This window comes from Spermophilus citellus (genome assembly GCF_964194105.1).
Source record: "Spermophilus citellus genome assembly, chromosome: 19".
NCBI classification, from domain to species: Eukaryota; Metazoa; Chordata; class Mammalia; order Rodentia; family Sciuridae; genus Spermophilus; species Spermophilus citellus.
In genome coordinates, this window is record NC_138201.1 from 21,008,375 (window position 1) to 21,034,968 (window position 26,594).

Consider the following 26,594-nt stretch of genomic DNA (forward strand, 5'->3'; position numbering starts at 1 on the left):
AAAAGTTTGTCTGGGGCTCAAGGTTTCAGAGGACTCTGTCCATAGAGGCCGGCTCCATTCCTGGTGGCTTGAGTCCAGGGGGACATCATGGAGGAAGAGTGGCAGAGGAGCAGCTCGCATGGTGATCAGGGAGCAGACTCCAGCCACGCGTGACTGCGGGACGCGCTCCTGGGTGGCTCGGGGGAGGGAACCCCGGTGCCTGGCGGTCAGTCTGTCCCTGGAGCCCAGGGAAGGGAGCCCGCAGGGGCGCGGCCCGCCCTCTAGGGCGGGGCTCACCTGGGGGCGGGGCCACAGGGAAAGGTAGCAAGGCCCGCCCTCTGGGGCGGGGCTGACCTGGGGGCGGAGCACAGGGAACGGAATCCCGCGGGGCATCAACGCGGACGGCCCGCCCTTTTGGGCGGGGCTCGCCTGGAGGCGGGGCCACAGGAACGGAATCCCGCGACGCATTAACGCGGACGGCCCGCCCCTTTGGGGCGGGGCTGGCCCAGGGGCGGGGCCGAGGTTGTTTGGGGCGGGGCCTGGCGCAGGCGCGCGGCGTCCTGGCTGAGCGCGGCGCGAACGTGAGGTGAAGTGAGGCGACGCGGGCGGCCGGAGCCTCTGGACTCCGACGCCCGAGGGTGAGGCGACGCGGGCCGCCAGGCGGGACGGCCGGGCCGGCGCTAGGTGACGTGCGGCGGCTACGGAGCCACCTGCACCCGGCGACCCGGGAGCTGAGTCCGGAGCGCGTTCGCCGCAGGGGTCCCGCCCGGGCCTTGGGCCGCGGGGGCAGCGGGCGGCTGGAGGGAGCCGCGTTTCCGGCCGGGCCACCGCCTCGCAGCCCTGCGCGGGCCCGAGGTGAGCGGTGCCCCTCAGCGGGGTCGCCGGCGCCTGCGGGGACAGACGAGAAGGGCGGACCAAGGGTCGCCCAGAGGGCAGCGCCAGGAGCCCCAGTCGCCTTTCTTGGCTGCTCCAGGAAACCCACCTCCTCGGGGAGTTGCATCCGGGCAATTGCCAGGGCCGCACCGTGGGGCCAGGGTGTTGAGCCAAAGGGGCAGATCCTTGTCCCTGATGGAGCTTGGGGGTCCCGAGTAGTGGAACCTGGAAATCGCAGGAGGACGCTGTGACTGAGACCTGACATTTCAGCAGGCCATCCCCATAGGAGGCCGAGGCAGGAGGATCGCCGGTTGGAGGCCAGCCTCTAGTGACGCCCTCAGCAACTCAGCGAGACCCTGTCTCTAAATGAAATACGAAAAAGGGCTGGGATGGGGCTCAGGGGTTAAGCACTCTGGGTTCAATCCCTGGTAACAGAAAAAGATCTGATATTTCATTTATAAACCTTCTCCTTATGTTTTGTATTTAAAGGTGGTGAGAGGGAGGCCGAGCTGAAGAATGTGTGGGCGAACGTCCTGTCACTTACCTAGAGATGTCCTCAGGAGAGCTTGTGCCTATCACGATCGACAGGGCCAGCAGCGACTCCCAGAGTGGAGAGACCCCGAGAAGTACTACCCCTCTTACAACAAGAGCCCCCAGTCCAGCAGCCCCGTGCTGCTGTCTCGGCTGCACTTGGAGAAGGTAACCAGTTGGAGCCCGACTGGGCCAGTTTCCACTCAGCAGTACTGGGGATGGAGCACAGGGGTGCTTTACCACTGTCCTTGTTTTAATTTGCTCTTTTCTTTTTTAATTTGATGATACAGGGTTTCAAATAATAAAGCCACTAATTTAGGATTACATTTTGTTTTCCTAAATTGGACCCAGGGATGCCTAACCACTAAGCCACATCCCCAGCCCTTTTACTGTCTTTTATTTAGAGAATAGGATGTTCCTGAGTTGCTTAGAGCCTTGCTAAATCGCTGAGGCTGGCCTCCAACTGTGATCCTCCTGCCTCAGCCTCCCTAGCTGCTGGGATTACAAGTGTGTGCCACTGGCTGGCTGGCATTACATTTAAATCAGCTTTTATCTATATATTCTGGCCCCCAGATGAGAACCACACCTCAATGAAAGTAGTTATATTATTGCTTTTATAACCTGAGGACTTGATCCACTCTTCCCCAGGGCTCAATTTAAGTGCATTCGCTATACTGGACCTACTAGCCATAATGCATGCCCGATTTCTATACGCCTTTTATTTAGAGGGGAAGTTTTTTTTTTCTATTTTTTTATTTAAGGCAGCAACTCTGGACATGGTGGCTCACACTTACAATCCCACAAATCTCTGGAGGCTGAGGCAGGAGGATCACAAGTTCAACTCCAGCTCTCAGCAATTTAGGAAAGCCCTAAGCGACTTAATAAAACACTGTCTCAAAAAATAAAGGCCAGGTACAATGGCACATGCCCGTAATCCCAGCAGCTAGGGAGGCTAAGATAGGAGGATCATGAGTTCAAATCCAGCCTCAGCACTTAGTTTGCACTAAGCAAACTCAGCAAGACCCTGTCTCTAAATAAAATATAAAAATAGGCTGAGGATGTGGCTCAGTGGTTGAGTGCCTCTAGATTCAATTTTTGGTACCCAAAATTAAAAAAATAAAAATAAAAGGGGGGTGCTAAGGATGTGGCTTGGTGGTTAAGCACCCCTAGGGTTCAATCCCTGACCTCCCCACACAAAAGAGGAGACCCTCAAAGGGGAAAGGAAAAGATGAGATATATTTAAAAGGAAGACAGAATTTAGAAGGAAGGGAGATCAGGTGTGTGAGTCTTCTATGCTGTTAGCCCCTAGTTCTCTTCCAAATCCCTGAAGACTTACTGAATGGAGGTCCACTGGAAACAAAATTGTTGAACAGAAAGATGGGGACTTGTCCTAGGTTGCCTGATCAGCAAATGCAGAGCTGGAACTGAATTCCTGATAGCAATCCCCATTCCAATTAATGGATCCTAGAACCAGAACTAGGGGAGGTAGAAGCAAACAGTCCCCATTTGGGTCACTGTAGGAATTTTCTAATGTGCTGTTAGACCATACATCTCATTAATAAGTTTGGTTACAATTTCAGGGTTTAGATGGGTGAGGTGGCACGTGCCTGTCATCCCAGCGGCTTGGGAGGCTGAGGCAGGAGGATCGCTAGTTGGAGGCCAGCCTCAGCAACTTATGGAGATCCTGTCTCTGAATAAAATATAAAAAGGGCTGAGGACGGGCCTCAGGGGTTAAGCACCCCTGGGTTCAATCCCTGGTACTAGAAAAAAATAAAAAAAGATTGCCTGTGTTTCATAATTTGATAAATATTTCATATTTCTCAAACCTGTAATTTGTGAAACAAATTAGAAATATTTCAGCAGTTCATTTGGCCAGCATGCGCATCTAGATTGCAGCATTTGCATTTGAAACCGCCACTTTGCAAATTGCTTCCTCTTTGATCTATGCACCCCAATGCCCCCAGCTGTTCTGTTGAGGGACCAAAATGGAAAAGGTGACTAATACCAGGCATGATCCTCAGCACTTGGGCTTCTCACCCACTTCCTGTTCATTGTCTTCACGTGTGGGTTTGGTTGACAGTTGTCCAATGAACCCACTCAGTTAAAGGTCACCAATAGAAGTGGTGAGATCAAGCCTCACCCTAGGCACTGGTGACATCATCATGGGTGGTCTTGCTAGGTTGCTGAGGCTGGCCTCCAACTGTGATCCTCCTGCCTCAGCCTCCCTAGCTACTGGGATTACAGGCATGTGCCACTGGTGGGAAGGGTCAGTGCAGGCTAGAATGTTCAGCAGCCTCCCTGGCCTCTGCTCACTAAATACCAGGAGCACCCCTCTATGTCACAATAACCCAAAGTGACCCCGGACATTACCAGAAGTTTCTGGGTGTTGCGGAGAGGTATGTCAGTGTGCAAAGTTGAGAACTCAGAGGTAGAATAGTTGTCTTGCAGATTTCTATTGAAATTGAAATCTGAATTCAGTTGATTGGCTTTTTTTCTTTTTTTTCTTTTTTTTTTTTTTGTACTTAGGATTGAACCCAGGGGTGCTCAACCCCTGAGCCCCATCCCCAGCCCTTTTTTATGTTTTATTTAGAGACAGGGTCTCACTGAGTTGCTTAGGGCCTCACTGAGTTGTTAAGGCTGGCCTCCAACTTGCAATCCTCCTGCCTCAGCCTCCTGACTTGGTGGGATCACAGGTGTATACCTGTCATTGTTATTTTTTACTTTTCAATGGACCTTTATTTATATATGCTCCTGAGAATTAACCCAGGGCCTCACACATGCTAGGTGAGTGCTCTACCACAGAGCCACAACTCCAGGCCCCATTGTTATCTTGTATTCTTAACACTATCCTGTGGCCAGGTGTGGTGTCACTCACTTATCCCAACTGCTTGGGAGGCTGAGGCAGGAGGATCTCAAGTTGGAGGTCAGCCTCAGCAGCTCAGTGAGACCCTGTCTCAAAATAAAAAGGATTGGGGACGTGGCTCAGTGGTTGAGCACCCCCTGGGTTTTAGTCCCTAATACGACCACCAACAACAAAAAAAATCCAAGTAGGAATCTAGAAAAATCCATGTACAGGCTTCCTTGTGTATCATCCTCCTATGTCAGCCTCCCAAGTGGCTGGGATTATAGGCGTGTCCTTCCGCAACTGGAAAAATTTGTTACTATTATGCTCTCGTTTTCTGTGGCAGGGCGCAGACTCATCAGAGCGGGTCATTGCCCCCATGCGATGGGGCCTGGTCCCATGTTGGTTCAAAGAAGCTGATCTTTCCAAGATGCCCTTCAACATCACCAACTGTCGCAGCGACACCATCTTGGAGAAACGGTCCTTCAAGGTGCGGAAAGGCACACACTCCTCTTTTTTCCTAAGAGCTACGAATGCCTTGTATGCCTGATGAACAAGATTAGGTTCTAAGAAATATTCCCGGTTGTTCATGTTGAGTGCACTTGGTGCCAGACTTAGTGATTTACAACAGAACAGTCACATCTTACGTTCTGTGGATTGACTGTCCTCCGGGAGGCAGTTGTTATTTTGAGGTTCTCATGTACTTGTGATCCGATGGGATGGGAGGAGCGAGGAATGGATGTACAACAGGGGCCTTCTGCGGAGCCAAGGCAGCTAGCGTGATTCTCTCTTGGCAGTGCTTGTGAACATGCCAGAAAGATTTCAAGACACCTCACTCCGAGGGGTAGGCATGAGTCGATTAGAAGGGATTAAAAAAAGGAGAAACCGGGTGTGGTGGTGCATACCTGTCGTCCCAGCAGCTTGGGAGGCTGAGGCAGGAGGATCCCAAGGTGGAGGCCAGCCTCAGCAACATAGTGAGGCCCTAAGCAACTTGGGGAGACCCTGTTTCTAAATGTCCCTCAGTATGGGAAGGGCCCACACGGGTTATGACTATTAGGAGTCTGGCTTGCTGGGACCCAGTTTTAAAAACTAGCTACCACATCCACCTGTTGGTTAGGGCTGGTTGCTTTTAGGTGCATTATTTAATCTTCCAACATCTGTGTAATTGGTTGGGTGCAGTGGCCCACACCTGTCATCCCAGCAGCTCTGGAGGCTGAGGCAGGAGGATCACAATTAGAGGCCAGCCTCCGAAAATTTAGTGTGTCCCTAAGCAACTCAGCGAGACCCTGTCTCTAAATAAAATATAAAAAAGGGCTGGGGACCGGGCTCAGGGGTTAAGCACCCGTGGATTCAGTTGCTAATACTAGGAAAGAAAAAAGCTGGATCTAAGTGAGGGACACAGAAATTAACTTGAGGGACACAGAAATTAACTCCAAGGTCACATGCTGGAACTGGGTTTATACTATGTTTGTGGTCCTGGGGGTGGAACCCAGGCCAGGGCAGTGTTCCTGGCTCACCCCAGCCCTGGGCCTGGTTTTGGTTTTCACTTAAGCTCTTCGATGCCTCCTGCGAAGCCACAGGGTGCCACTGAGACCGTATCTTCCTCTTCTCTCTCAGGTGCCTCTGGGAAAGGGAAGGCGCTGTGTGGTCTTAGCAGATGGATTCTACGAATGGCAGCGGAGCCAAGTGACAAGCCAGAGTCAGCCCTACTTCATCTATTTCCCCCAGGTCAAGACCGAGAAGGTACCGGCCACAGCGGGCTCTGGGAAGGAAGGGACCTGGAAACAAGTCAAGGTTATTGATTTAGTCAGTTTTTTCACTGCTATGACTTAAGACTCACCAGCACCACTGCAGAGGGGGCCAGTGGACGTGGGGCCCAGGGTGTCCCAGGTCCCAGTCCACAGATGGCAGCTCCACTCCTGGGCCGAGGGGAGGCAGGACATCATGGAGGAAGAGTGTGGAGAGGGAGCAGCTCCCATGGGGACCAGGGAGCAGGGACTCCACTCTCCAGGGACAAATAGAGACCCCAAGCCACAGCCCCAGGGCCACCTCCTCCCCACACCCCACCAGGGGCCACCAGGGGTCCCCAGGGAGCCATTCCCTGCTGGGTTCAGGCCTCACACCCCTCACTCCTCCTCTGGACCTTCCTCTATTGTCCCCACGGGAGCTCTGGGGACACTCACAGCCACACCATCCTGTCTGTTGATCTCCATGTCTACTCTATGTCCCTGTGAGATCCCAGCTACCTGAGGACATGAGGCAGACAGTTCACGAGTTCAATCCCAACCTCAGCAACTTAGTGAAACTCTGTCTCAAAATAAAGATAGGGTCTCGCTGAATTGCTGAGGCTGGCCTCCAACTTGTGGTCCTCCTGCCTCAGCCTCCCAAAATAAAAAATGAGACCAGGGATGCAGCCCAGCATCAGAACACCTGCCTGGTGTGTATGGGATCCAGAGTTTAATCCCCAGCTCTAAAAAATACAAAGGGGGCTGGGGTTGGGGCTCAGTGGGAGACCACTTGCCTAGCACGTGTGAGGCCCTGGGTTGGATCCTCAGCACCAAAGTAAATAACTCAAATAAAGTGTTGTGTCTGCCTACAACTAAACAATATTAAAATACAGGACTGGGCTGTGGCTCTGTGGTAGAGCACCTGCCTAGCCTGTGTGAGGCACTCGGTTTCCTCCTTAGCACCACATAAAAGTAAGTAAATAAAGCAAAGGTCCATCAACAAGTGAAAAAATATGTTTTTTTAAATATTTTTTTTAGTTGTATGTGAAAATATCTTTACTTCATTTTTATGTGGTGCTGAGGATCGAACCCAGGGCCTCCCATGTGCTAGGCGAGCACTCTACCACTGAGCCCCAATCCCAGCCCTGAAAAAATATTAAAAAAAAAAAATACAAAGACTGGGGGGCTGGAGCTCAGTGACAAGAGTGTTCTCAGGCTCAATCCCTGTACCACAAAAAATTAATTCACAGATCATAAAAGTCCCCTCTTAAAGTACAGTGATTTTTAACATTTTCAAAATGTCACACAGCCATCATCACCATCTGATTCCAGAACATTGTCATTGCTCCAAAGTCACTTCCCTTACCTCCCTGTCCCCAGCCTTAATCACCATCTTTTTTTTTGGTCCCAGCAATTGAACCCAGGGGTGCTTAACCACCGAGCCCCATCCCCAACCCTTTTTATATATTTTATTTACAGACAAGGTCTCAATAAGTTGCTCAGGGCTTCACTAAGTGGCTGAGGCTGGCCTCCAATTTGCGATCCTCTTGCCTCAGCCTCCTGAGTGGCTGGGATTACTCATATGCACCACCACACTTGGATTCCTCCAAGTTTCTTCCCTCTTTCCACTCTTTCACATGAACACCCCGTAAGGTCCATGGAGAAGAGCCTTCAAGCTGGTACAAACTCTCCCATTGACTGCAGTGCTTGGGGGTTCTGTCTCCCTCGGGTTTGCCCATACTCTGCTTTTAAGAGTTTGATAATAGTTGGGTACCGTGGCACGTGACTATAACCCCAGCCGCTCAGGAGGCTGAGGCAGAAGGATCACAAATTTGAGGCCAGCCTCCACAATTTAGGGAGGCCCTAAGCAACTTAGCAAGACCCTGTCTCAAGACAAAAACTAAAAAGGGCTGGGGACATGGCTCCGTGGTTGAGCACCCCTGGGTTCTGGGGTGTCACTAAAAAAAAAGATATTGATATGTCTGACTTCTTAATGGCTTGCTGGCTTGTACAAAGGCTCTGTCTTCCTCCCTTTGTCACCAATCATCTAGTATTTCCATTCCGCTTCCTTTTGGAGCTCCTGTCTTACATTTTCAGCACACTGGTTGCTCAGCAACCTCACTTCTCTGATGCATTTAGAGAAAATTATGATTGTGTAAATGATGCGGCTTTTTCCTTATTGTTAAGGTAGAAGTGATATTTTTTCCAGCTTTCTGTATTCTAACTCCTAAACTCAATCTTGAATACTAAGAAGGAGTACAAAGAGGAAAGGTCAAAAACTGTGTTTTGGGCAGACAAAGGTTACTTCAGCAAGAAACAAGAGAGTAAGCCAGGTGCAGTGGCGCACGCCTCTCATCCCAGTGACTTGGGAGGCTGAGACAGGAGGATCGAAAGTGGAGGCCAGCCTCAGCAAAAGCGAGGCACTAAGCAACTCAGTGAGACCCCGTCTCTAAATAAAATATAAAAAGGGCTGGGGATGGGGCTCAGGCCCCCGAGTTCCATCCCTGGTCCCTCCACACCCCTCAAAAAGAAAAAGAACTAAGTCGCCCAGGTTGGCCTTGAACTTGGGATCCTCCTGCCTCAGTGTCTCGAGTACCCGAGGTTGCAGGCGTGTGCTGAGCTGTCCAGCCTGCAGAGGTGGCCGGCATATGTGGAGGTGGCCTCTGAGCGCATCCTCTGCCCTTGTGCTTCTAGGCAGAAGACGCCACCGGGGCTGTGGATAGCGCTGAGACCTGGGGAAAAGCTTGGGACAATTGGAGGCTGCTCACCATGGCGGGGATCTTTGACTGCTGGGAGCCCCCAGAGGGGGGAGACCCCCTGTACTCCTATACCATCATCACCGTGGACTCCTGCAAAAGCCTCACCGACATCCACCCCAGGCAAGTCTCGCTTCTCAGCCTCGGGTCCCCAAAGATTCCAACAAGGGTTTGTCCTCTGTGCTTTTAGATAGGCAGCTTCCGGGAAAGTAAAATTGTACAAAATATAGTTATCATCAGTCCAGCTACAACATAGGCACAAACACAGCTGGGACCAAATTACCTGACCAGAACCAATCAGAGGCAGGCACGGTGGCACACATTGGTAATTCCAGCAGCTGGGGAGGCTGAGGCAGGAGAATCACAAGTTGGAGGCCAGCCTCAGTAACTTAATGAGGCCCTGTCTCAAAAAAAAAATGAAGAGGTCTCAGGGACTGGGCTTGTGATTCAGTGGCAGAGCACTTGCCTAACATGCATGAGGCACTGGGTTTGATCCTCAGCACCACATAAAAAATTAAAAAATAATATATTGTGCCCACCTAAAGCTAAAAAATAAATATCTTAATAAATAAATAGGGGCTGGGGTTGTGGCTCAGTGGTAGAGCACAAGACTTGTGCGTGTGAGGCACTGGGTTCGATCCTTGGTACCAAATAAAAATAAAGGTATTGTGTCCACCTACAACTAAAAAAATATTTAATAAATAAATAAATACAAAGATCTGGAGATCTGGCTCATTGGTTCAGTCCCCAGTACTAAAATATATATAATAAATGTTTATATGGATGTGTATGTACATTTGGGGGGGTAGGCTTTGTCTGCCTAGGCACAGGGGTGCATGCCTGTGACCCCAGTGTCTGGAGAGGCTAAGGTAGAAAGTGTGGGGTCAAGACCAACGTGTGCAACTTAGCAAGAGACTGTCTCAAAATTTAAAATAAAAAAAAAAATGGGGAATTAAGATATGCAGGAGACTCGGGTTTGAGAGTCTAGTTCCAGACATACATATGCTTTATTAGGGACATTTTATTAATCACATAAAGTTGATCCTCTGGGTGTATTGGGTTATGTCATTAAAATCAGTTTCATCTGTTTTTTAAAAAGGGCTGGTGATGGGGCTCAGTGGGTTCCCTCTCGGGGACCAAAAATAAAACACAATGACAGAGCAAGGACATAGCTCAGTAGAAAGTCCTTGCCTGACACAGGAGGTCCTAGGTTTAATCAGGAAAAAAAGAAAATTGAGCCAATGAATAGCCCATCCCCAGCCCTATTTTGTATTTCATTTAGAGACAGGGTCTCCCTGAGTGGCTCAGGGCCTCGCTTTTGTTGAGGCAGGTTCTGAACTCCTGATCCTCCTGCCTCAGCCTCCCAAGCTGCTGGGGTGACAGATGTGCACCACTGCACCTGGCTCTATTTGATTTTGAGACAGGGTCTCCCTGAGTGGCCTAGGGCCTCGTTAAATTGCTGAGGCTGGCCTCCAACTTGTGATCCCCCTGCCTCAGCCTCCTGAGCTGTTGGATGACAGGTGGGCACTGCTAGAAATTCCTTAGTGCCATTTCTCTCTGTACTGTGGCTTCTCCCAACCACAGAAAGCTCTGGAAAGCAGAGTCATGAGACCCACCAAACCCATCATGTGTATCTCGTGCTTTTTTCTTTATGAGAGAAGTTAATTCAGTCCAAAGGCTAAAGAATCTTCTCATGCCTTCACAATATTTGGAAAGTGGTTCCAGCCGGACATTTATTTTTACATCCTTGTCACTGATATGGATTTGTCTATACCAGTTGCTCTGGAGATGATCACGTGTTCTCTTTTTTTCTCAAGATGCTTTATTACTTCAAGCTTCTGTTCAGTATTTAAAATACTTCCATCTGCAATGGGTCCCTGGGTTTGGTTTTTTTTTTTTTTTTTTTTTTTTTATAGAGGACACAATACCTTTATTTTATTTCATTTATTTATTTATTTGGTACTGAGAATTGAACTCAGGGGCCCTCGACCCCTGAGTTCCTTCCCCAGCCCTTTTTAATATTTAGAGACAGGGTCTCCCTGAGTTGCTTAGGGTCTTGCTAAATTGCTGAGGCTGGCCTCCACCTTGCGATCCTCCTGCTTCAGCCTCCAGAGCTGCTATGATGACAGGCATGCACCACTGCACTTGCCTTTATTTATTTATTTTTATGTGGTGCTAAGGAGCAAATCTAGGGCCTCCCACGTGCCAGGCAAGCGCTGTACCCCAGACTGCCTGGTATGTCTGAGCCAGGAAACTAAGACATGTTTGAGATATTGAGAGAGTGTGTGAGACTGTGTGTGTGTGTGTGTGTGTGTGTGTTCCTACAAGGCTCAGTTTCTCTGGGGCCCTCACATTTCCTCAGATGAAATTCTGCAAAAGCAAATGTAATATTTTCTTCATACTCCACTGGATCCCCGAGATCTCAGCCACATTGGAAGAGATTTGCAATTTCAAAACAGACATCCGCAGAGCCGCCTGCTTGAGTAACACCTTCGCAGTTATTGCCACATCTGAACACTGGCCTCAGTGGTTTTGGGGTGTTCTCCTGAGAAGAATGTACTGTTCTCCCTGGTGCTGTTGGCCTGGTCCCAACCTGTATCTGCACTTTTATATGATTTTCTATTTTGCTAATTAACCTTAAACAATTTCCTATATTTCATCAAAAACACTTTTTTGGGTTGATTGGTTTTGGTATTGGGAATGGAACCCAGAAACTGGGCCACATCTGCAGCCCCCTTTATTTTTTTTTTTATTTTGGGACATGGTCTCGCTAAGTTGCTCAGAGTCTTGCTAAGTTGCTGAGGCTGGCCTCCACCTTGCCATCCTCCTGCCTCGGCCTCCCGAGCCACCGGGATGACAGGCGTGCGCCACTGCACCTGGCTTACTGTAGGTCTTTCTCATTTGAGGAGGCTGGAAATTTTTGTGGAGAGATCTAGTCTTTAAATTTAGGCTGAGGCCTCAAAGAAAGTTCATTAGTTTTCTAGAATGTTCAGTGGCCTGCACTGGGATTGGTTGTAGCCTCTCCACTGTCTTGTGTGACACTCATTCTGGGGTCTCCATGTTGAGTCTGGGGCCCTCTTGGGTTTTGCCGAGGTGGAACCTGTCACATGAGGGACGGAGGGTGGGCCAGCTCCTCCTCATGGCCTGTCACCTACTAGCTGACCGATCTCTCTTCCCTCTCCTACCCCACAACCTTCCCCACCCGCCCTCCTGACCCGTGGGCTAGGATGCCCGCCATCTTGGATGGAGAGGAGGCTGTGTCCAAATGGCTCGACTTTGGGGAGGTGTCTACCCAGGAAGCCCTAAAGCTGATCCACCCCACAGAGAACATCACCTTCCACCCCGTCTCCTCCGTGGTGAACAACTCCCGCAACGACACGCCCGAGTGTGTCACTCCTCTCAGCCTCGTGGTCAGAAAGGTAAGGAGGGCTTGTGGCCTGGGACAGAGCCCAGGGGCACTTAACTGCTGAGCCACATCCCCAGCCCTTTCTATATTTGATTTGGAGACAGACTCTTGCTAAATTGCTTAGGGCCTCGCTAAGTTGCTGAGGCTGGCCTCTACCCTGTGATCCTCCTGCCTCAGCCTCCCAGTCACTAGGATTACACCACCAGGCCTAGAGCTCAACTGGTTTTCTTTATTTCAGTTGTTAAATGGACACAAGCCTTCCAAAACATGGAGGGACACAAGGAATAAAGGTAGCCTAGCATATTTTCAAAACAAATACGACCAAAATTTAATTACCTGTTGAACAAAATGCCTTTTTGATTCTCTCCTCTCCCAAAAATCCATGTGATAAACCAAGACAGAAACTACCAGCAACTACTCAGAAGCCAGTAGCTAAAAACCTGAAAAATCGTCCAGCTGTAAACTTAAATGTATCTTTTTATTTCATTTTTTTTTTCTTGGTACTGGAAATTGAACCCAGGGGTGTTTCACCACTGAGCCCCGTCCCCAGCCCTTATTATTTATTTTGAGACAGGATCGTGCTGAGTTGCTGAGGGTGGCCTCCAACTTGTCATCCTCCTGCCTCGGCCTCAAGAGTTACTGGGATTATAGGTTCGCGCCCCTGGGCCCAGCTGAGTTTGGGGCACAGTGACCTCTCAGGAGACACTCCACCCCAGACATCCATGAAGCCCGGGCCAAGACCACACAGATGGAAACTGAATATTTGGTCCTGATGGGGGCGAATACCACACAACCCACATCTGCATCCTCATTCTGCTCAGCTCCCCAGGGACTTCAGACATATTTTCGGGGGCAGGTCGGTTGCAAAACAGCACTTCCTCTGTTATTCACATCACCCCCGTGATGACACAAAAATCAGTCAAGAAAATCAAATTACCAACCGTACCGGCTCCATTGAAAACAACATAAGAGCTAGGGCTGTGGCTCAGGGGTAGAGCGCTCGCCTAGCAGGGTGAAGGCCCTGGGTTCGATCCTCAGCACCACGTAAAAATACATAAAATAAAGGTATTGAGCCCAACTACAGCTAAAAATATTAAAATAACACACAGAAAAATAAACATTTTCTTTCCAACTCCCAATTCATCCCACCACACTTCCACAGTTAACAAGACCCGCGGACTCGGAAACCCAGACTTCACCTTTCTGCCCACTCATCTCTATATATATAATTTTTTTTTTTTTTGTACTGGGGATGGAACCCAGGGGCTCAATTAACCCCTGAGCCCCGTCCCCAGCCCTTTTTTATATTTTATTTAGAGACAGGATCTTGCTGAGTTGCTCAGGACCTCACTAAGTGGCTGAAGCTGGCCTCCACCTTGTGATCCTCCTGCCTCAGCCTCCCAAGTTGCTGGGCATGTGCCATCATCCCCAGCTCAACTGATTTTCAGCATTTCTTTTCTATATTTATTTTTACAACTACAAGTTGAAGGAGCTACATGTAGTACATGGACTTTTTTTAAATTTTTTTTTTTTTTTTTTTTTTTTTTTTTTTTTTTTTGGTACCAGAGATGGAACCCAGGGGCACTCGACCACTGAGCCCCATCCCCAGCCCTAATTGTTAGAGACAGGGTCTCACCGAGTTGCTTAGCGCCTCGTTTTTGCTGAGGCTGGCCTTGAATTCACAATCCTCCTTCCTCGGCCTCCTGAGCCGCTGGGTAACAGGCATGCGCCACCATGCCAGGCTTCTGCAAGGTCTTTACTCTGTAAGCAAAGTCACTTTCTAGACAGGTGGCATTTGCTAATTCAGTTTGGGTTTGGGCTGTGGGTGTCAAAGAAGCAGCGGGAGCAGTGACAGCAGTTAAGGAGAACTTGTACAGAGGCCACACATACAGGGAGGACTTTAGCTTGAATCCTTCATCACTGTGGCTCTTGGAAGTTCATCCTTACGTCCATAGCCTCATTTCCAACCCAACCCCCTGGTGACACTGAATTCCCTTCTGGGTTTTGTTTTTACCTTTTTTTGTTGTTTTGAGGCAGTCTTGCTAAGTTGCTGAGGCTGGCCTCTAAGTTGCTGAGGCTGGCCTCTAACTTGCGATCCTCCTGCCCCAGCCTCTCCAGCTGCTGGGATGACAGGTGGATGGAGTCACACATGGGCCTTTCCCCAAAGCCTGAACTGGGTGCTGTCACCTTCTCCTTCCTCCTAGGAACCCAAGGCAAGTGGCAGCAGCCAGATGATGATGCAGTGGCTGGCCACCAAGTCCCCCAAAAAGGAGGAACCCAGGTCACCCCAAAAGGACAAGTCAGATGTTCCGCAGTGGACCAGCCAGTTCCTGCAGAGGAGTCCACCCCCCGCCAAGAGAGCGGCCTCCAGCCTCCTGGACCGATGGCTGAAGCGGGACAAGGAGGAGGAGCCGGCAGCCAAGCGGCCTCACTGCCAATAGCGGCCTCCAGAGAGGCCCAGGTGAGGTCCTAGTGGAGGCCGCTGCTCAGGCTCAGGGAGGCTCCTTGCATTCTGCATACGGGCCCCGGTTAGGCTGGCCACTGTGGTCCCCCCCACAGCGCGGGGCTGCTGGGAATGAGGGGGACCCCTTGCTCCAGGCTCTTCCCAGCCACCGGGTGCTGTTAAAATTATGTTTATTTTTTTCCTGAATAAATTATATTTGATAGCTTTGTCCTACGCACTGGATGGAGAGTGACAAACCAAAGCTATTTTTGGGGGGGTACTGGGGAGTGAACCCAGAGGCGCTTAAACCCTGAGCCCCGTCCCCAGCCCTTTTGATATATTATTTAGAAACAGGGTCTCACTGAGTTGCTTAGGGCCTTGCTAAATTGCCGAGGCTGGCCTCCAATTTGTGATCCTCCTGCCTCAGCCTCTAAAGCCGCTGGGATTACCCGTGGGGCTTTCTAAACACCAATCTCCAAAAAAACCTTGGAATCCAGGACACGCCCTTGTGGAATCTTTTCACTCTTGATACTTGGAAGTTGTTGGAATTCTTCAGGTGAAAATCCACCTGAGTCCTGGTGCAGAGGCCAAGACCCTGTCCTTCCCGCTGGAAGAATTGAGTCCAGCCAGGAAGCCATCCCTGTCCCCTAAAACCTGTGCAAAGCTTCCCAGCCTTTGGCTAGAGCAAGCATCGGGGTGCCTGGGCTTGTGGATGGGGCTGTTGCCCTCTGACTTCCCGAACCAGTGCTGCAGCTGTCCCCAAGCTTTGTGACCTGCTCTGTCTGCAAACGCTGGATCGCTTTAGAACTGATTGGTCTGAGTATTTACCCTCCGATTCTCCACCCACATCTTTAGATCCATGAAAGCAGGAATCACTGTTTTCTCCCCTTCTTAACAGTACGTGCAAACATTCAATGAACCTGAGCCCTCATTGTGCGCCTGCCCAGCCGGAGGAAGGGGCTGCTGGGCACCTGGAGATGAAACCCAGGGGCTCTGGACCCAGCCCTTTCAAAATATTTTATTATTGAAGGCAGGGTCTCACTGAGCTGCTTAAGGCCTTGCTAAATTGCTGAGGCTGGTCTCCAATTTGCGATCCTCCTGCCCCAGCCTCCCCAGCTGCTGGGATGACAGCCTGCACCACCAGGCCAGGGTTTAACTGAGGGTTCCTGGCCAGGGCAGCGAGCTGGGGATGGCTGGGCGGGAGGGGACAAAAGGAGCACCCAGGCCAGGCCTCTCTTTCTCTAGGGAGCAACTAGGAGTGTGCAGCCTGCAAATCGACCTCCAGCTGGTGGCCACAGGCAGCCACCAGGCGACCCGAGAGCACGGGGTGTGGCCGGGCCGCGCTTCTCCGCTGCAGCCGCGCGCGAGGCGCAGGGCGCTGGCCTTGGGCCCTATGCAAATCAGGGATGGAACTTCCACCAATCAGAGGGCAGCGCAGACCCTGGCCCTGCTAATGGGAGTGCGGGACGGGCGGGGCTGCCTCGCAGAGAGGGGCGGGGTCGAGCGGGGAGGGGAGGGGCGGGGTCGAGCGAGGAGGGGAAGGGAGGGGCCGAGCGAGGAGGGGAGGGGCGGGGTCGAGCGAGGAGGGGAGGGGCGGGGCCGAGCGAGGAGGGGAGGGGCGGGGTCGAGCGAGAAGGGGAGGGGCGGGGCCGAGCGAGGAGAGGAGGGGCGGGGTCGAGCGAGGAGGGGCGGGGCCGAGCGGGGAGAGGAGGGGCGGGGTCGAGCGAGGAGGGGAAGGGAGGGGCCGAGCGGGGAGGGTAGGGGCGGGGTCGAGCGAGGAGGGGAGGGGCGGGGCCGAGCGGGGAGAGGAGGAGCGGGGTCGAGCGAGGAGGGGCGGGGTCGAGCGGGGACGGGAGGGCGGGGCCGAGCGGGGACGGGAGGGCGGGGCCGAGCGGGGACGGGAGGGCGGGGCCGAGCGGGGACGGGAGGGCGGGGCCGAGCGGGGACGGGAGGGCGGGGCCGAGCGGGGAGGGGCGGGGCGCCGCGGGTTGCCCTCCCAGTTCTTTCTGAGCGTCCTCCTTCCGTCTGCGGGGCGGGGTGGTCACCCCACTGTCCTTAGGCCCCGCGCGGGAGGACAGGGCACTTGCACCGTGGCCTCCAGATTTGGCCCTGACTGACATGGCGCTTGATCCTTTTGCTTTTGTGGCCCTGGGGGTGGAGCCCAGAGCTCTGCCAGGAAGCCCCATCCCAGCCCTTTCTGGTTTTTCTTTTTTCAATTTGTTCCTTTTTCGGTGCACGTGACATAGTGAACACCCGTGTGCTCTAACCTGCTCACTGGGGTCCCTTCCCTCTTCTTCAGAGGCAGGATTTCCCTAAGTGGTCGAGGCTGGCCTCCAACTTGCTGTCCTCTGGCCTCAGCCTCCTGAGTCACTGGGATAACAGGGGTGCACCACCACTTCTGGCAACTTTCTTTTTCTTTTCTTTTCTTTTTTAATTTTTAGTTGTAGATGGACACAATACATTTACTTTATTTTTTATTTTTTTAATATTTATTTTTCAGGGCTGGGGATGTGGCTCAAGCGGTAGCGCGCTCGCCTGGCATGTGTGCGGCCCGGGTTCGATCCTCAGCACCACATACCAACAAAGATGTTGTGTCCGCCGAAAACTAAAAAATAAATATTAAAAATTCTCTCTCTCTCTCCTCTCTCACTCTCTCTCTCTCTCCTCTCTCACTCTCTCTTTAAAAAAAATATTTATTTTTCAGCTGTAGTTGGACTCAATACCTTTATCATATGTATTTTTACGTGGTGCTGAGGATCGAACCCAGGGCCTCATACATGCTAGGCAAATGCTCTACCACTGAGCCACAACCCCAGCCCGTAAATTTTCTTTTTTAAATTCACATAATTTACTGGATGATTATTCATATTTGCTTTGGGATGATGATGATGATGATGATGATGATGATGATTTTGGCACTGGGGATTGAACCCAGGGGTGCTTAACCACTGAGCCCCCTCCCCAGATCTATTTTATATTTTATTTAGAGACAGGGTCCCACTGAGTGGCTTAGGGCTTCACTTTTCCTGAGGCTGGCCTCCAACTTGTGATCCTCCTGCTTCAGCCTCCTGAGCGGCTGGGACTTCACCTCCAGGTGTCAAGGGGCTTCTTTCTGGGCCTGTGGCCTTAAAGGACATAGAGGCTCCCTGGGACTCCTGGTCTTGACTCCTGTCTCCCAGCTGGGACCAGGGGCCCGAGCCTCAGGCCAAGCTTGTGTCCCTGAAGCCCAGACTGCTTTGGTGGGCAAACCAGGCCCAGGCGAGGGGGGAGGCCCGCCTGGGCACAGATTGGCACAGGTACATCAAGGGCGACTCCGAGGGCCTCCTGCCCTGCGGGATGTCTCTCCAGTGGAGGGGTTTAGCCAAGTCCTCTTGTTGCTGGGGAGGGCTGGAGGGCTGCAATGTTTTGCTGGAACCTAGAGACAAGAGAGGGCTCCACCTCCCAGGTTCCTGGAGGAGTGAAAAGATATGCCATCTCGAAATATGTCAAGTTGGCACAGGAATCATTCGCAGCTAAAATGGCTTGAGAAACACACACTTCAAAAAAAGGGCATTAGCGCACACCTGTTAATTCCAGCAGGTGGGGAGGCTGAGGCAGGAGGATCACAAGTTGGAGGCCAGCCTCAGCAATGGCAAGGCATTAAGCAGCTCAGTGAGACCCTGTCTCTAAATAAAATACAAAATAGGGCTGGGGAGGGGGCTCAGGGGTCGAGTACCCCCGAGTTCAATCCCTGGTACCCAAAAAGAAAAAAAAGCCATTTGTTTTGTGTGTGTTGGCGCACGCCTATAATTTCAGGCAGCTTGGGAGGCTGAGGCAGGAGGATGAAAGTTGGAGGCCAGCCTCAGCCACTTAGTGAGGCCTTAAGCAACTCAGCGAGACCCTGTCTCTCAATAAAATTTTTAAAAGGCTGGGGATGGGGCACAGGGGTTAAGCGTCCCTGGGTTCAATCCCTGGCACACACACACACACACACAAAAGACTTTTCTGAGTTTTTCTGCAAAACACCAAGACAAATCTTCTTTGGAAGTGATGTCCTCTATATACCAAGGCCAGGAAAATAGCCTTGAGCCTCAGAGACTGGCGGTGGGGGCTGCAGCTGGCCTGAATGAACAGTCCTTTGAAGTGACCTTATCTTTCCTTGGCTGCTGCACCGCCCTCCACATCATCCTCATAACATTTCTAGAACTGTCCTGTCTTGCCTTCACAATTGTTCTTTGTCTAAAAAGCTTTCTACCTCAGTCATTTCCTCTAACTTGACTCTCTCCTGAAGATCACCAGGGCCACAGGAAATTAATAAAATAGGGCCGGGCACAGTGGCACACACCTATCCTCCCAGCTTGGGAGGCTGAGGCAGGAGGATCCCAAGTTGGAGGCCAGCCTCAGCCACTTAGCAAGGCCCGAAGCAACTCAGCGAGACCCTGTCTCTAAATAAAATAGAGAAAGGGCTGGGGACGGGGCTCAGGGGTCAAGGGCCCCGAGTTTCCAAGATCCTGCCAAAAATCCCCCCTGAGGACTAAGGGGGAGGGACCTCTCTGTCCCCTAGGCTTACACACCATACCATCCCTTTCTCAGAGTCACGATCAAGGGGACAGTGGACCCCCATTTCCTGGGAAAACGCCTCGGCTCAGGCTGTCTCGGAAACTTTGCAGACCCTTTCCCATCCGGGGACTTGCTTTGACCCTCTGTGACTCCGGAAGGTGGCGCTCACAGTGGAACTTCCAGGGACCCAGAGCAGCAGAAGATGGTTGGGGGACCCAGGACCTCCTCCTCTTCCTCCTTCTCCTCCTTTTTATTGATATTAGGAATTGAACCCAGGGGTGCTGAACCCCTGACCCCCAGCCCCAGCCCTTTTTAGAGTTTATTTAGAGACAGGGTCTCACTTAGGGCCTTGCTAAGTTTCTGAGGCTGGCCTCCACTTTCAATCCTCCTGCCTCAGCCTCCCAAGGTGCTGAAACCTCTTAACCATTTTTAAAGTTTGGTTTGGTTGGGTGACACTGGGGATGGAACCCAGGGCCTCAGGCCTGCTAGGCTACATCCCCAGCCCGCACCCTGTCTTAGCCGTTTTTAGGTGCACAGGTCAACAGTGTTTAATTAGAAGCTCGTGTTGGGCCAACACACTCGGACCTTTTTTATCTTGTAGAATTGAAACTGTGCACCCATTAAAGAAGTCCAGTTGTCCCTCTCTCAACCCTTCATGCCATTCCACTTTCTCTCCCTGTGAATCTGACTACTCAAGATATTTCCTGTATGTGAGATCATGGTTGGCTGTTTGTCACCCGGCTTATTTCAGTCAGCACAATATCCCCACAGGCCCACCCACATGGTAGGATGTGTCAGGATTTCCTTTTTTAAGGCTGAATAATATTCCATTGTGTGTATGAACACCAATTTCCTTTTCAACCAATGGACTCCTGGGTGGATTCTACCTTGGCTACTGTGAATTGTGTTGCTACACACACACCCGTGTCCAAATAATCCTTTTTTTTTCTTCTTTTTTGAGTCCCAGGGATTGAACCAGGGGTTCAATTAACCCCTGAGTCCCATCCTCAGTCCTTTTTGTATTTTATTTAGAGACAGAGTCTGACGGAGTTGCTTAGGACCTCACTAAGTTGCTGAGGCTGGCCTCCAACTTGCGATCCTCCTGCCTCAGCCTCCTGAGCCACTGGGATGACAGGTATGAGCTACTGCACCCAAAATAGTCTGTTTTATCATAGTGGCCATCCTCATGGATAAGTGTAGACTTTTTGTGCATGTGTGTGTTTTGTTTTATATTTATTTATTGGACACAATACCTTTATTTTATTTATTTATTCTTATGTGGGACTGAGGATTGAACCCAGGGCCTCACACAGGCCAGACAAGAGCTCTAAGGCTGAGCCACAACCTAGCCCATGAGGTAGAATTAATAAAAATTCTATTTAAGAAATGAGAAATTTCACACACACACAAAAACGATTTCTACTTTAAAAGTTCTGGGGCCAGACATAGTGGAGGCTGAGGCAGGAGGATCACAAGTTGGAGGCCAGCCTCAGTAACTTAGCAAGACTCCGTCTCAAAATAAAAAATAAAAAATAAAAAAGTGGCATGGAGACGAGGCTCCTGGGTTTCATCTTCAGAAGAACAAAGAATCTGGGGACACTTCTTGGCCACCCTCGCCCTGGAGGGCCACTTCCAGGAGGGCCACTCCCTGGACCGTGGCTCCTCCCATCTCTGGAGCAACACAGACACTTTCAGGAGGCGCTTCTGACAAGGTCCTGTCCGCTTTGCTGATTGGACATCGGCAAGAGCTGACAGTCCCTGTCCCTTTTCTGCGGGTCCCTCTTGGCCACTTGTGTTGTGGGGCTCCGGACTCGCCTCGTGGCCGGCGGACTACACTTCCCAGAATTCCCCTGTCCACCTCCGGAGGTGGGCGGGGCCTGAGGTGCTTCCTGGGCTGCAGCCCGGGCGCTGGGCCTCCCATCCCTTGCCTCCCCAGGGTCCTCCGTGAGGATGGGCCTCTGCTGCTGCTTCAGCAGGCTACCCTGGTGGCCCAGGTCAGGGGCACAGAGTGGACACAGGGTTCTGCCTGTGTCCCTGGGGCGCCTGCCCGCCCTGGACTGACTCCAAGACCTGCATCCATCATGGAGACTCAGCCTCGCAGGAGAAGCTGCAGAGGCTCTCAGTCCTCTGACAAACGGAACCCAGGGGCGCTCAACCCCTGAGCCCTGTCCCCAGCCCTTTATAGCTTTTATGTAGAGACAGGGTCTCGCTGACTTGCTGAGGGCCTCGCTCAATTTTTGAGGTCGGCCTCCACCTTGTGATCCTCCTGCCTCAGCCTCCCAAGCCACTGGGATGACAGGCGTGGACCAATGCGCCCGGTTATCTGTGTCCATCTTGCGAGCGGCCAGTGGCCCCAACAGCACTGCTCATCAAACAGATGGCCTTGTTGTGTCTTGTGACTGGTGGAATTGCCAGAATGGCTAGTGTGCCCTGGGGTCCCTTGTGCCTGGAGACCCGGGCCCCTCCTCCCCTGTCGCCTCAGCCCCCCGCCCAGCCGGATTGGTCTGGGGAAGTGGATTGGGTAGTGACCCCATCTTCCATGGGAGACTCTGTGGCTTGTGCGGGGCTGTGTGGTGGCTGGGGACCAGTCAGACCTGAGGACCCAGAAAGCAGACCTGAGACCCCACAGAGGCTACCAGGAAGGTCTGAGCTGTGAGGAGCGAGATGCCTGGCCCTGCAGGAGTGGCCTTGGGGACAGGGGGAGGCCAGAGATGGGAAAGGGGTACCTGGATACTCCCCGACCCCAGGCGGTGAACTGAGACCTTTCTGGTTCACAGATGAGTCATTTAAAGTCGTTCTCGGCTTCCTTTATAGATGAGGAAACTGAGGCGTCAAAAAAAATTTTTTGGGGGGGTACAGTTGAACCCAGGGTGCTGAGCCCCGTCCCCAGCCCTTTTTATTTTCTATTTAGAGACAGGGTCTTGCTGAGTAGGGCCTCACCAAGTTGTTGAGGCTGGCCTCCACCTTGTGATCCTCCTGCCTCAGCCTCCTGAGCCACTGAAATGACCGGCCTGTGTCACCATGCCTGGCAGCGAGAGGGATCTTTCTCTAGACTGAACCCCAACACAGCCAGGCCCAGACCCGAGCCTCGACAGTCAGAGCCAGCTGAAGGGTCTGGTGAAGAACCCAGGAGACAAGGGGAGGGGTGGGTAGAGAAGGTTCTAGAAGAATGGTTTTGGTGGCAGAAAAATTTTGAAGGGATGCAAAGTCCAGGAAGTGAGTGCAGGGAGGAAGGTGAGTCCAAGGGGTCTGAGACCAGGGTGCAAGGGACAGAAACCCAATTCAATCCAGCTTAGGCAAAAGGCAGTGAGTCAGGTGTGTATGAGCTTCAGGCACGGCTGGATCCAGCAACTCCATTAATGTCTTCATTACTGGCTCCAATTTTTCTCCTTTTTCAGGTGATGATCAAAGATGGTCACTTGCTACTCTGGTCCCACATCCCTATTATTTAGTAATGCCAGGTGGGGATTATCACCTGTTTTGCAGTACTTTCAGGAAAAGTCTCAGGACTGGCTATCATGGAACCTATTGAGGTCAAGAACCCAGTTCTGACCCAATCTCTGTGGCTAGGTGAACAACGGACTCAGTACACACTGGCCAGGTAGGTCCTGCGTCACATGACTGTCTCTGGGGTGAGGGCATTCAGGCCAGCAGAGCTCTGTGGCCAGGTACTGGAATGCAAGGTAAGCTAGATCCCCAAAGGAAAATTTCAGTGCTACCCTCAGAAGAGTGGGAGACCCACCCCTGAGGGTGGACCACTGGGTGCTCGAGTGCTTTTGGAGGGTCCAGGCCTTGGGATGGAGAAGACAGCAAGTCAGGGGGGGCCAAGTCTTCAGGGAATGGGGAGAGGTGAGCCCAGAGGCAGGGAGCAGACTGGGAAGGACTGGTGACACGAACTGCATAGGGCACATTTAAGGAAGAAATATGGAAGGACAATAAAGTCCTAAGGACAACCTGAGGTGCACTCTGGAGCTCAGGATATGTCTTCAGAGGATAGATGGTGTTTTTAGGTTTCTGTCATTGTGACAAAATACTTGAGAAAATCAGCTTTAAAGAGAAAAAAGGTTCATTTTGGCCGGCAGTTTCGGAGGTTTCAGTTCATGGTGTCTTGGCCCCGTGGAAAGGCAGAACATCATGGTGGGGTGAAGCTGCTCACCTCATGGCAGTGTGGAAGCAGAGAGGGAGGGAGGAAGAGGCTGGAGCCCAAAGACCCCCTCCAAGACTTTCTGGCTTGGGGCTGGAGGGTCCCCTCCCAGTGTCACACTGGGTGGTCAGTAGCGCCACCCCGGGAATCCTGGGTAGGTCTCCTGCCTGCTAGCAGCTGGTGGCACATCGGCTGGCCCCACAGGTGGCAAGGGACAGGACCTGGTCTGGCACAGTCCCCCCAAGTCAGAACTGTAAGTAAACGCGGCTCTTCCTGGGGGGGGGGGGCAGGGAGATCTTCTCAAACCTGGGCCTTGGGGGGGACTCCTTCTCAGAGCCTGGCCTGCCTGCCTCCTGGACACTGACCCCTTGTCCCTTCCTGTGTCACCCCGGCTCGTCCTGGTCCTACCCCATCTCTGAACTTCTGCCAAGAGGGCAGCAGTGGGATGGACAGCAGAGATGTGGCTCCCCTGCTGGGCAGGACGGGCCTCTGGGCTGGGTCTGCCCACCCCTGGCTGGGACCCGCCCGGTGCCAGTCCAGGGCAGGGACGCAGGGCTCATGGCAGCCCCGGGCCCTGGCTCCGTGTCCAGGGAGACTAGACCCAAGAGACGGAGAAGCCGGAGGGGCTGCTCGCCAGGCTCGGGGCTCGGCCTCCACTTCAGAGGCTGGCGGTGGCTCCCAGGGCCAGGCCAGGGGGACCACCCAAGGCCCCGAGGGCTCGCTCTTCTGCCTCCCTCCGGAGGCTGGCCAGGGCTCCCCTGCCACCTGGGGCCTAGTGTTCGGGAACCTTCCCCGGCTCCCACCGCCCCCCAGAGCTCGCCTCTCCCTCATTTTCCCCATGACCCTTCGGGTCCCCTCTGCCCACTCCAGATGGGCCATCAGGATGGGAACAGCAAGGGCCAGGCCGAGGTCCACACCTCAGGGGAGGTCCTGTTGGGGCAGGACTGTCCCCCAGGGTGCTCCCGACTCAAAACAGCCCTCAAAAAAGCCACGTGTGCCTCACAGACGCCCGCTGGGGTCTCCAGGCGGAGGCCTGAGGACCTTGACAGGCAACTTTCCACGCGCGCCTGACCCCCGGGGACGCTAGAGGGCCTGAGCTCGACGGCGTGCGCAGGGGCAGCCTCTGTGGCCCAGGAGGGCTCCAGGCGGATCTCACTCAGCCTTCGCAGAGGCCGCTCCTGCTCCCTCCAGGCCCTGCACAGCCACCACCAGGTCCCCGGGGTGTCCCTCCCTCCTACCCTCCTTCCCTGCCCGCCCCGGAAGAAGGCGACGTGGGTGCAAAGGTCAACAATCTTTTATTGTGGCCTCCCAGAGGCCCGCGGGAGGAGGGGAGGGCCGCGCCGCCCGGCGCGCGACTCTCGCGAGACCGCAGGCGGCGAGAGAAGAGGGAGCCCAGGCGGGCCGCCGCCGTCGCGAGCCGGCCCACCGCGGCCCCGCCCATGGGTGCCCGGATGGGGGAGGCGGGAACCAGAGCGACGGCCGTTGCCAAGGGCGAGAGCCAATCAGGGCGTCGCCGGGGCCGTTTCAAAAATCTCCAGCGAACAGCAGCCGCCGCGGCGCGTGGGGGGAGGGGAGGGGAAGCCGCGGCCCCGCGAGGGACGGTTTCCCCGGGACGTCGGACGCGCGCGCGCGCGGGCCCGGGGCGCTCACTTGCGCCCCTTGGGCACCTTGGGGACGCTGGGCTTGGCCGCCTTCTTCACCTTCTTGCTCCCCGCCGCCGCCGCCGCCGCCGCTTTCTTGGCCTTGCTGCCGCCACCGCCGCTGCCGCCCTGGTCCTTGGCGGCGGCAGCGGCCTTCGCGGGCGCGCGCTTGTCGGCCGCGGGTCGGGGGTCCGCGCGGCGCGGCGCCGGCTTCTTGGACTTGTGCGCGGCGGGCACGGGCGCGGGCGCGCGCCGCTCGGCGGCCTCCAGCTTCTTGCGGTTGAGCTTGAAGGAGCCGTTGGCGCCCGTGCCCTTGACCTGCAGCAGCGTGTCGTTCTGCACCAGCGCGCGCACCGAGTACTTGAGGTAGGTGCGCCCGTTCTGCTGGTCGAACCACGCCACCTTCCGCGCCTCCGCGTAGATGCGCGCCAGCGACGAGCCCCCGCGCTCGCCCAGCCTGCGGATCGTCTCCACCACCAGCTGGCTGTACTTGCCCGGCTGGTTCTTCTTGCGGCTGCTCTTGCGCTTCGGGGCGGCCGCGGGCCTGCTCGCCGCCCCGCCGCCGCCGCCGCCGCCGCCACGCGCGCGCGCCGCCCTCTTGGCCCTCTCGGCGCCCGTGGGCGGCAGGGCCTCCTCCAGCTCCACCGACATGGTGGCCAACGGGTTGGTGGCGGGCGGCGCGCGGAAGCCGGGGGGCCGCGCCGGGAAGAGGAAGGCGAGGGGCCGCGGGGGGCTCGGGGCGCGCGGCGGCTCCAGGCGGGAGCGGCCGCGGCCGGGCCTGGGGCCGGGCGGCAGGGCTGGGGACGGGCGGGCCGAGCGCGATCGGGAAGCCGGGGCGAGGGTCCCGGGCAGCTCGGAGGCTCGGGGAGGGTTCGGGGAAGGTTCGGGGAGGGCTCGGGGGAGCTCGGGTTCGACGCGCGCCGCTGCTGCCGCCGCCGTCCCGAGGCCGCCGCGCCGTCCGGGCGTGCGCGCTGCGCTCTGGCGGGGAGCGCGCTGGGCGCCGCTTTTATAGCTCGGCGGCGGACCGCGTTGAGAACAACAACAGCCTGGTCCGGGGCCAGCGCCGACTTGTGCTTCTTGGAGTCCCTTTCCCGGCCGCTGGCTGCCCGCACGGGGTCCCTACCGCGCCACCGCGCCCGCAGCGATGCGCCCCGGACTCGGTCCGAGCTCGCGGCACCGCGCAGAGGCGGCCTGCGCCCCGGATGGGCTCGGCAGAGCGGCCCGGAGAGGTGCACCCCAGGCTGCGGGAGCGCTCGAGAAGGGGGGCGCCCCGTTTAGGAGCGGATAGCGGGGATCCCGGGGGTGGCCCCGCGTCCCGGAGCTCTGCAGATGACGCCCAAGAGGGCGCCACGCGCCACCGAGCCCTGGCCGGGCCCGGGCGCCCCCAGATCGGGCCGCAGGACGCGCTTTCGCTTGTCCCAACTAACACAGGGCACGCCCTCCCGCGGCCGGCCCGGGCAGCGCGAGGGGGCGCGACTTCTCCGAGGGGGGTCTCCTCCTGATCCAAAGGGAACGCGCGCCAGGCTCCCTCCAGCGCGCGCCTGGGGTCTCGTGCCTGGGGACCCGGGGGCGGGGATCACCTCAGGACCTTCTGCCCTTCGGCGGGGACTCTGGCCTCCCTGATTCTCCAAAGTGCCCCATTTGGTTCTCCCCAGAGTCTAATGGGGACTCCAGGGTGGGGTGGGCGAGTGTCAGGCGGGGGATCCCCAAAGGA

At 54.3% G+C, this 26,594-nt stretch overlaps 2 protein-coding genes across 7 annotated transcripts; one reads left to right on the forward strand and one right to left on the reverse strand.

Annotated features, from left to right (window-relative positions):
* The first annotated feature begins 497 nt into the window (after positions 1–497).
* HMCES (5-hydroxymethylcytosine binding, ES cell specific) lies at positions 498–14,785 on the forward strand. 6 transcript variants are annotated; one of them, XM_081276108.1, is made up of 7 exons: positions 498–617; positions 1,342–1,551; positions 4,572–4,715; positions 5,843–5,968; positions 8,647–8,831; positions 11,935–12,127; positions 14,319–14,785. In XM_081276108.1, exons 2-7 carry the CDS (start codon positions 1,369–1,371, stop codon positions 14,553–14,555), a joined length of 1,068 nt encoding a protein of 355 aa, XP_081132234.1. In that variant the 5' UTR covers positions 498–617; positions 1,342–1,368; the 3' UTR covers positions 14,556–14,785. The 6 variants fall into 6 exon arrangements, with proteins under 6 accessions (XP_081132234.1, XP_081132235.1, XP_081132233.1 ...); XM_081276109.1 differs by having other exon boundaries at positions 551–565; XM_081276107.1 differs by having other exon boundaries at positions 572–841; positions 1,350–1,551.
* A 9,731-nt stretch (positions 14,786–24,516) lies between these two features.
* On the reverse strand, positions 24,517–26,063 carry H1-10 (H1.10 linker histone). Its single transcript, XM_081276125.1, has one exon. The coding sequence runs from the start codon at positions 25,529–25,531 to the stop codon at positions 24,887–24,889; it is 645 nt and encodes a 214-aa protein (XP_081132251.1). The 5' UTR covers positions 25,532–26,063; the 3' UTR covers positions 24,517–24,886.
* Positions 26,064–26,594: the final 531 nt, after the last annotated feature.